Genomic DNA, 10860 nt, shown 5'->3' with positions numbered 1-10860 from the left:
CTTCAGTTATGGCTGAAAATAAAGTTGAAAGTATAACAAACAAATTCAACTTTTTTTGGAGGGAGGGGGGAACTACTCATAAATTTGGTGACTTCATTACACTTAAGTAAATACCCCAAACTGCTGGGAACATACTTTTTTTCCAGTTCAGTTAAAAATATCGGCTGTACTGCACAATGGAAGAAGACAATGAGTTATCTCACACATATACAATTATTAACATATGATGTCATACTACAGGCAACTAGGAACAGAGCACTTGCTGGTTGTAAAGTCATTGCTAACAAAATTACTGCCTGAAGAGTTCTGTCTTCTGGAATATAACACCATTTAGTCTGTTGAGGAATATGTTACCTCCATCTTCAGCATCGAAAAATAAGTCAAGCAAGAAACCAGCATGAAGCAAGTAACAGCAAGTTGACTTTCAATGGACCACATGGCATTATATCCCAGAAAGCAGAACTCTTCATTACCACTGCTGTGAGAACCTCAAATCCTATGATTGTTAAAATGTGCAGATAAAGGAAATTGGAAACATTTCCAAACACAAAGAAATTTTTCATTCGCAGAAGCATGAAATGGCGAAGTATAAATCTAAAAGCTTCATAGGAAGCTTCCATCAGAAATATGAACTGTTCATTTTTTTAATTCTTTCGTTCTGGTCCACTGCACTGTTCAGCTGAACCAGTGTTATTGAAGTTTGCAACAGACTTCATATTTACTGATTTATAGCTTATTTAAAAATATATTCTCAGTAGCTCAGATTGTACAGTATTGAATGATGGGATGTTTAGTGAATAATGAATTGGAAAGAATGTGGAAGGAAGCAGCCAAGACCTATTCGAAGTACTATCATGGTAGTGACCACGGTCAAAGACTGCTGGAACTTACTTGCGATAAACGGCCACCAGGCTAAAATTTGAAAACCTGGGTCTCCTACACATTAATCAGGAGTGCTGCCTATACTTCGAATGTAACTGTGCTTGGGGTTCGTAAAACTGCAGTGTTGGAAATACTAAGAGGCTCCTCTACCATGGCCTACACTATGAGTCCTGTCGCCACCAGGTTTCTCCCCCCCCCACCGTTTCTATCTGTGAATTTGAGGTACATTTTGCAATTTGAACCTTCAAATTCTACTGGCATCATTAAGTTCCTTTATTTTAAGCTAACATTCTTCTTGTTTCTGATTTACTTAACTGCCTTGGTAACTCACAATATATGGGAAACACAAGACGCTTTTAATTACAAGCACTTATTCTATTTACTCCTTGTGCGTGAGTCTAAAACATATATAAGCAATGAATAGCAGGAGAATGCATTTGCCGGAACCGCCCGGAAGGGTCGGAAGCGGCCGGAAGTAAATTAGGCCGTGTACACTAGAGTCATCTAATGTACGTACCTCGAATTATACTATAATCAATAAGAAAATATCGGAAAGTATTTTTCGCGATTCCTATGTTTAATATACATTTATAATGTTAGAAATGTCTACATATTCCCTGTATGTATAATACATTAATATAATTAATATATTTTTGAATTATATGAAGAATGGTATTCTTATATTGGAATTCACCAATCACCGCCGAGGTGACAACTTGGCTGTGCGCATGCGAAGCCATTTTGATTCTCTTTCATTCCAGAAGAAGGAAGGAGGATGGCTACAAATAATTACTTCGGTTTTACGCATAGTGGCACGCAGTATGGGTATGTATAATATTATACGGACCTTGAAATATTGTTAAGAGTTTGGTAGTAAGATGATGTATAATTTTGAGAGTTTGGTTTCGTCTATTTCGAAGGGAAATTCGGAGTTTTTCATCGCGTGTTTCTTTTTGAGATGTCGGAAGACCAAGCCGGCTGAGAGCCCATAATCAAATGAATAGCACACAGTGTCTATACCTGTTACTTTAATGTAGCCTAGTAACCGCTTGTTTGTAATGGAATTGAAACACTTATTTTTAATCCCAGCTACAAGTAACATGTAATGCACAAAAATAGTGATCGTAGTTTGCCAGTCTACACACAATAAAGGTGACGCCATGATGCTGCTTTACCAAGGGTTGGAAATGATGCAGTAAACGCGAAAGTTAATGATCTAAGAGGTCTGCGGTAACAGCACAAAAGTTTGTGGTGACATTGGACCGATGATATGACTTGACCTCATGTTACGTCTACGTATTGTTACATAAATTGATTACCGCCCTAAATGAGCAGCAGTCTGCCCCCACCTTCCCCTCGAGTTTAGTGATAATTAGCGTTATTTGCAATTAATAACCGCAGTCTGCCCCCACCTTCCCCCCGAGTTTAGTGATAATTAGCGTTATTTGCAATTAATAACCGCAAGTTTTTTCTGCAGTCTTGTATTACGACGCATATACGGTTTCATGGCCTCTTTCAGTGCGTACAAAACAGTTTACCACCACACTGTTTGACCCATGTTTTACCGTGGATTTCAACGAATATTGTTTTTAGTCGCTTTGTTTGATGAAGAAAACGAGCCCCTGCCACAGAACTATAGGAAGAGTTGGTGCTTTAATTATGGTACCTTACTGTAATTATTTGTGACCGCCAGTACAAAGTTAAGTTTAGATTTATATGTAAAGATTTCCCTACTCATTAAAATCACATAATCCATCCATTACTCCTTGCCTCTAGTATAGGAAAAGTAGCTTTAGAGATTGACCACTGCTGTGTCTTGCAGACAAGGCATATTTATTGTATTGTGTCAAGGGTGACATTTTCATTGAAGTGGGCTATCATTTTGAGTCCCTGATGTGTATGTATTGACCGTCTTCTAGTGCACACAATCTCACTTGTCAGTTCACTACATGTTTTGGCATCACTGTGCCATCCTCAGGTGTGTTATTTACGTTAAACTATTGTACTGCTTGTCATGTCTTGTTTATAATATGATTTAAAATGTATATTCGTCATGTACTATAATAAAATTTATAAAATAAAATTTGTTAAGATTTATCATCTTATATGTTGTATTTCAAACTCTCGTATTATATCATTCTTCTGCTATGCAAGTCGTTCTTTGTATATTTTGTGTATACTGTGTCTTGTGATGTGTCCTCCTTTTGTGGCTGCGTGCGTTGTACGAATCAGTGCAACAGGACACTAAAATACATCATCATTTTGAGGTTATTATGGTTGATAACGTTTGTGATTGGATGCTTGTGTGGTGGTTTAAATAGAGGTAGAGGAACATAGAGAGGATGCAGCACTACAATATTGTGGTAGATTAATTTGCTAGGAAATTTATGCATTGGACAGTATATTTTTTATGACAGGTTTGCCATTATTTTATCTGTGTTTTCATTTTCTGGATTAGTGACAATGATCCCTTACATAAGACTCCAAAATGTTTATCCAGCCTGTTCTGTTGAGAATCATGAATGGGTTCCAGTTTTACCTCTTTTGATGAGTATGATTCTAGCCAAGTATATAAAAAGTTATGTCGGACAGATGTTTTTAGTTCTCAAAATAAATGTTGATTCATGCAGTGTACATGCAGTTCTCTGAGCATACTGTAGGAACATTGTGCATTTCCTCACTGTAGTCACACTTCGAGATGGTTCACTTGTTGGTAGAATCCTTTAATTTACCATGCTGCGTTAGCAAGCAAGTGTATTTCTCTGGTGAAATACTAGCAGTTCTATGCTAGGTTACAATCTTGGCTGCTGCAATGGGGATAACATGTTTTTTAAATGGTTGTGGCTTGTTATATTTTTTAACTTGTTTTCTTCTTATGAAGTTCTTATTTCTTGGTAAATGTACTAATTCAGTACTGAAAGCAGATGGCGAAAAGAGGGAATGGGAGTAGTGACAGCTGACACCACTGATAAAGGGGGGTGGGGAGTTAGTTGCCTTGCACCATCAGTACTATGACACTGGACCTCCTCATGCTTGCTCTTGTGAACAGAATAAGTTATACTGCTGTATTTAGTTCAAGGTAATGTTTCGGCCAAAAGAATTATTTTGCTGCTGCTTGAAATGGTGATTAAATATAGCCGAAAGAAAAATTTGTTGTTTCCTCTGGTGTCCATGTCATTTTATCTCAACCATTGGTGCGTGATGTCTCATTTCAGTTACACAGAAACTTTTCTGTGTTCTGGGAAGTCATTTCTTTTCTCCTTTTTAATGCTTTTCTGTGTAGTGCCTTAATGGAAATGTTTGGGTGGAGTAACCCAAAGTACTGCTGAAAGGTATAATTTTCTGTGACTATAGTAGTAAGACATAACTGCGGGAACTGTAGAACACCCATTGATTGTAATACTGAAGTGTTTTGTGTTTAATTGTAAAAGTACATGTCCTGGAAATAGGCTTTGTTGTTATTGTGGGGGGGGGGACTGTGTGTTTTTGACAAAATGATCATTAGATCCAAGTTGTCAAATGTTGGGAGTAATTGGTCTATGGTATAACTTTCACCTTTGGCAGGGAGGGACAAACAAAATATATTGTGACATGGATGGCGCAACGGGAAGTAGTGGTCACGTGAACTCTGTTTTTTTTGCGGGTGACGTCACATACCCCCACTCCTTCCACCAGTACGCACTGCTCGATACCCCCCCACGGTGACGTGATGTGTGTGACTTGAAATTGAAAGGGGACATATTGTAAAGTTCTGATATCCCGATTTCAGTACTGCAGGGGCAGCTGCGTATCAGACTGGGCAGACAGGGTATGCCGTCACCCCAACTGCAGCAACTGCTGCCACCTACACTGCACAGAGAGCCGGTACTGGGTATGAGACTGCATACCAGACTGCCGCCACTCATACCACAGCTGGTACATATGCAGGTAATTTGTTGTACTTCATGTATATGGGTGGCATGCAGTGGATATATTCATGGCTTCAGTTTAGAGTTAATTTCTTCTGTTTCTGTATTTATCATACACTGTTAGCATGTGCAGGTAACTTGTAATTTAGAAATTTCAACTTGGGTTCTGCTTGTTGGAAGAAATATAGTCTGAAGAAGGCCACAGTTACACAAACATGACTATAGGATCAGTGCGCCAATTTCAGCTTCCATTGCTTCAAGAAGGGAATGCTGCATTTCCAGTAGCCATACACATTTTGGCAGAACAATTATATGTAACATAAAATCTCTTCTCTTACACATTATTAAAGGCATTGTGTACTTGGACATTTCAGTAAAATACCGTTAAAGTGGACCCATTGTCATTAGTTTATTTCCTGTTTCTTGTCCGTAGATTAGTATTTGAAATGATATAGTTTTTATTTATTACAAATGTTAAAAATAATGGGAAAGCTACAAAAATGTTATGTCCCCAGTTCAACATTGACACTGTTGTAATCCAGAGATATAGTGACCTTAAAAGCTTCAAATATTGTGCCTTCCATTTGCATTTTATTATAAGTTGGATATGAGGCAGAACAGCCTCATTGTTGATTGTGTCATTGACAATGTGTACCTTTCCTGTGGTAAGTGATAATGTTGGTTACAATCTTGGTACAAACTACATTATTTTAACCTCCCTACATCATGCTACTATGGTGACACGGAGATGAGAACGCCTGTATTCTTAAGTGCTACTACATTGATGCATGGGCTTATTGGCCAATTTTACAATTGGGTAGCAGGTAAAATATTTTGCAGTATCATCTATGGAGGCAGTAAGGAAGCTTCTAATCGGTATGCTATTCTTGTTAAGTCCTACAAAGAGAATGAAAAGTCCTGAAAGAATTTAATGCGGATAAATAACATCTGAAAGCTTGTGACCATGGTACAGTAGTACAAATATTATGTTTCTGGACATTATCCATCTTCCAGTTTTTATCTTAACACACCACGCTATTTATATTTCAAAACAGCGTTTCGGAGACTGGATTTTGTCTCCATCCTCAGGTGAAACCTACTCATTTGGGCCCAGTCCCTATCTCTGAAGATAGGGATTAGCTGCGTTAATTAGGCCCAACTGAGTAGGTTTCACCTGAGGATGGAGACAGAATCCAGTCTCGGAAGGTTGTGTTCTGAAATCTAAACAGGGCAGTGTTTTAGGTACTGGATGCTGGATAATATCTAGAAACAGTATTGTGTAAGGGTTCTGTGACTAATAATAATAGGTTCTGGATTGGATGATTGACTTTACGGGTGCTTCACAATTATAACTGCTCACAATAAGTGACTGCATAAGACTCACTCCATTCCATACTGGACTACAAGTGTGTTCTCATCCACTGTGACTGACTTGGTTCTGATTTACGGGTTGGTCACGAATCACTATGGATAAGTGACTGAATTAGTTCTTTGTTCTCCTTTCTACCGTGACTGCCTTGAATGACTGTCTGACGAATGCTTCAATCTTCTCTGCACAGCTCTCTATAATGGCTACTGTTAACCACAGAAAAATATTTGTCATGGAAATGTGCTTACCGAACTGTTGGCTAGCAGTGGACTTCTTCGTTATTGCAAGAATGTGTGTTTGGCGAGCCATTGGCTAGCAGTGGACTTCCACTCTGGCTCCGCTATTCCGTCTTTCAGGCGTCATGTCACAATATTTGTATTAATGGGGATAGTCTAGCTTGTGAAAAAAGAATGTAGCAGATAAAGGGTTACAGAGTTTTAACACCATTTAATTGTGTGGTTACTAATTGAAATTAACCAAACTTGAAAATAAATGGTATATAAGTCTGCAGTGTTTTGTGTTACGCATATCATGTATGCTTTGGTGTTTGATACAGCGTATGGATTCTAACGTATGGACTATAATTTCAACATGATATTCTGATGTATATAAGAAATTGCATTCTGTTATGAAAAGTCATGGCCGAAATGCCATAATGACATGTTTATAGCATGTGAAGTAGGTAAATTTAGTAGCCATATGATACGTAAGACATGTCATAGTTAACGATGAAAGACTTGTGTAAGTTTCTTACATAGTGAAATTGGTGAGAAAAATATGACCATCTTTTTGTAACAACTACATTCCTGGGATTTTTCCTTCCAAAGTACTGGTTTAAGAATTTGTTTTTATCTTACACAATTTATTTTCTGTGCAAGGTGAAGGTAAGTTAACCTTGTAAGAAATGTACTCATCACTAAGTGGGAGATTAGCCAGCCTCTCACTTCAGCTGCCTGCCTCGTGGGGCCTATAACATTCCATGGTTCCATTCTGGATATGTTGAAATTTTTAATGTCATATTCCCAAAGTATTATTTCATGAAAAATATGAACATTCATTTAGAGGTTGAAATACCTTATATATTACATTGATTTATAATTGCAGATTAGTGTGGCACTTGGAAATATGGTCTGGTAATCAAATTGTACAGAATGTCCAAGCCTTGTACATATCAGTGAAAGTGTATGTGATGAGAATCACTATGAAGAGTGCCATCTTCAGGGATGTGGCATCATGTAGTCTGATAGTTCAACATAGTTCATATACTGTCTTTATCTTGCCAGGATAGTGTAGTCAGTATAGTGACTGGCTACAGGCTGGATGACTGAGGGGTCAGAGTTCAAGTCACAGTAGGGTCAAGAATTTTCTCTTCTCCAAGTCATCCAGACCGGCTCTGGGGCCCACTCAGCCCCCTATCCAATGGCTACTGGGGGCTCTTTCCCCAAGTGTAAAGCGGCAGGGGTGTGAAACTGACCGCTCACATCAGCTGGTGCCAAGTTCAAGAGAATATGGATTTATACATCCACTCCCTCATACACCTACTTGGCATAGTTAAGCACAGCAACAAGTTATGCTTTCCTTCCAAGCTCCTGTAAAGTTGTACCAGACTACATGGCATCACATCCTAGAAGACAAGTATGCTTGTGGGCACTATTTAGCGTGCATTTAGTTTTCAGAATACAATATTGTTTTCTTGTGGAGATTCTGTTACATATTCTAGTTTCCTACTACTCTGAAAACGGTATTTTACTGTATGCCATGCTTTGCTTTCATCCGTTAATATTTTTGGTTGTACATTAAACTTTTATTCTATTTGTACAGTAATATTGAGTTGCCAACTTAATGAATGGAAGTACTAAACAAGATAACTTAAATTTAGGTCATTCTTGTTATATGCTTAGTGAAGCTCTTGTGTTTCTGAACAAAACGAAGTATTTAATTCAGCGTATTAGTCTTTCACGTCCTTGTCCCGTACTTCTAAGGTCGCTGCATTTTGACATGCGAGAGGTATAGAAATTAGCTTCCTAGTGAGTTTTTTTCATAGGTTGGTACCACTACAACCTACCAGACCAAGAGGAAACATCCATAACTGGTGAAGGGAACAGACTAAAAAATTGGCGGACCGATCCTACAGTTGTTCCAAATTGTATTCCTAACCAAGAACAAGGTAATCTTTTGTTCAAGTAGGGCCAGGAAAGACATACTACATACGTAATAAGTACAGTTCATGTAAAATTAATGTGACTTACTGGGTGGTGGTTTTGTATTATAAACACATTTTTATTTAATCAGTTCATAACATGAAGCGTTGCTTAGTTAATCGGTGTGTGCACCAGTGTTTTAAAGAAGAAATGAGGGGAAATTATCACTGAACAAGGGGTGCTTAGATATGCTGTATATAGGTGGTGAAACTTAAGTCCACACATTCTGTACAGTGAAAGGATAAGTGACCGCTTGTGACGAAGCTTTATGGTTTGTATATCTTGTAAGTGTAAGCCCATTGAACTTGGGATTGAAAGTGCATTAGTTGGTTTCCGAGACGTTTTATCTCAGTCCTATTTTTTTTTGTGTGTGAAAGGTGATATGATCACTGCAGCAGGCGCAGATAATAAGGTAATTAGTGCTAAAACAGATCTCAGTTCAGGATATGTTATGGTTCAGGTTTGGTGTTGTCTCTCTTTTGGGGGGATGGGCACAGCAACCTTGCATACCACTTCAAAATTCCGTAAGTGAAATGAAATACTAAGGTTATGGTCTTTGGGACCGTGTAGTGCCATAGCTTAGTACCAACAATTTTTAGGAATCTGCTTCTGTCTCCATCTGAAGTTGGAGACAACATTCTTCTGAAACATGTAGATATTGGCCACAACCGAAACTTCTACGCAGAAGGTTGAAGGTGCTCCTCCAAAGCATTGGTAACCATTTGGAAGACTGCTTGGTATCATCCCACATGTCAGTACTTTGAGAGTTTAGAACAGTTTAGTTTTGTCAACATTCCTGTCACTTGTGATTGGTTGGCCACTTCTTGCCAGTCCAAAATACTGAAAGTTTGGTGCGTTTTTATAGGAAGGGGTCTCTGCTTTTACATTTAAGGAATGTGTGTACCTGGATTTAGTGCACATTTGATCTGAATTTTGATATGTTAAAATGAAATTAAGTTTGCATAATTTTCCCTGGGTCATCTTTTAAATATTGTTCTGTTACATATGCTGTAGTGGTAGCTTTTACCTATGGTGTGATTAGCTTCTTGAGTTTTGAAAACTGTCCATGCATGTGTCATGTAGTTGGATTTTTTTTTTTTTGTTTGTCATGTAGTTAATACCAAATGTTTTCCTTGGAGTTTAGTGGGGCAGGTTAATATTGGACTGCACTTTACTCTCTTATTAGGCTCTGTTTTTATCAGATGTTATTTTTCTTTTCCCATTTTCCCCATGCCTTTGCATGAAAATACAAATTACAGAATAACAGGAAACTGCAAAGTTATGGGTACATCGTAATTATTCATTTCATCAGTGTAACTTAACTAATAGAACTTGTGGATTCCTTGGTAATCATGGGAGAAGGTGAAAATTGAATCTGTTGCACAGTATATTGGAATACAACAGGATCAAAGTAAATGATGGCCAAACTAATATCACAAGAAATATGTCAGACCAGTAAAGTTGTCTCAGGGGGGCCGTGTGAGTCTGTTTATCCTCACTATAGTCACACAGAGGGCACATCAGCATATATTAAGATCTGTATGCAGACAGTGCAATACTGCCCTCAGAACAAGCACTTCAGCCCATCTGCATTGGGGGAATGAAACCTTTCACCTCTGAAGTGCATGTATTGGTTCACTGAAAGGTACATTCATCGTGGCCAAAGTACACACATTCAGGCGTTTTAACACGACTAGTAGAATCACACTCACAATCCTAATAATTTTAAATATAGTAAAATTCAGTATCCATACTTTTTATTTTTACCTGCTTGATTACTATATAGCAACCCCCCCCCAGTCATCTGACCAAATCTCTCCTTTGTATGGTACTCTTTGGAGCACCTGAGAATGCGCAGTTCCATGTCACATTACTTGCACTTTGCCAATTTCATCCAGATGTTTTATTGCCATTTATGAAACGAAACTATGATATTGGAACTCAGTGATCAGAATGAATGAATGAATGAATGCACTCTGTATCTCAGCTGTGATGCAAGCATTTGCGACCATAGAGAGGGCAGTATTCTCTTGCAGCTGCAATGGAAGAGCTTGGCACTGATATATGAAACAAAGAATTTTCTGTCCAGTCTCCTGAATTCCTGTACTTTCACTCTTATATCCCTTTAGTCAACAGATTCAAATATCTGAAGAGGGTAGCAAAAACCTTATGAACAGAAGAACAAACCTTGGTTGTTAAGTGTTTCCAGGTGTCTTATGACACCAGAGACTGCAGAAGTGTGTAAAGTGTTGATTTTTATAATGCAGAGCGCTTTTTGAAGTGGGAAAATATGTTGTACAGAATGTATCAGAATTACAAAAAATAAAAAGAATAACTTTTTTGTGTAAACATTTTCAAGTCTTGTGTGACAGTATGATCTTTGCTGATACAAACAAAGTTAATACCATTTCTTTATCATAAAAATTTTATTAGATACAGTATTATTAATGGGGCACCCGGTAGCATATTTGGTTGAGGCACTATGCTACAAGCTGGAAGG

General features: G+C 38.0%; 1 protein-coding gene across 6 annotated transcripts in view; it reads left to right on the top strand.

Annotated features, from left to right (window-relative positions):
• Positions 1-1601: 1601 nt before the first annotated feature.
• Positions 1602-10860, top strand: part of LOC111867263 (zinc finger RNA-binding protein) — a 55385-nt gene continuing 46126 nt past the window's right edge. For 4 of the 6 annotated variants that reach the window (XM_033752613.1, XM_023856955.2, XM_023856953.2 and 1 more), the window contains exons 1-3: positions 1602-1707; positions 4652-4809; positions 8204-8326. In XM_033752613.1, coding sequence (XP_033608504.1) covers positions 1658-1707; positions 4652-4809; positions 8204-8326 — 331 coding nt within the window. In that variant the 5' untranslated portion in view covers positions 1602-1657. The remainder of the gene's footprint in view (positions 1708-4651; positions 4810-8203; positions 8327-10860) is intronic. The other 2 variants (XM_023856954.2, XM_023856956.2) reach the window with 2 other exon arrangements.

This window comes from Cryptotermes secundus, unplaced genomic scaffold (genome assembly GCF_002891405.2).
Source record: "Cryptotermes secundus unplaced genomic scaffold, Csec_1.0 scaffold1356, whole genome shotgun sequence".
NCBI classification, from domain to species: Eukaryota; Metazoa; Arthropoda; class Insecta; order Blattodea; family Kalotermitidae; genus Cryptotermes; species Cryptotermes secundus.
This window is presented reverse-complemented; position numbering and strand designations above follow the sequence as displayed.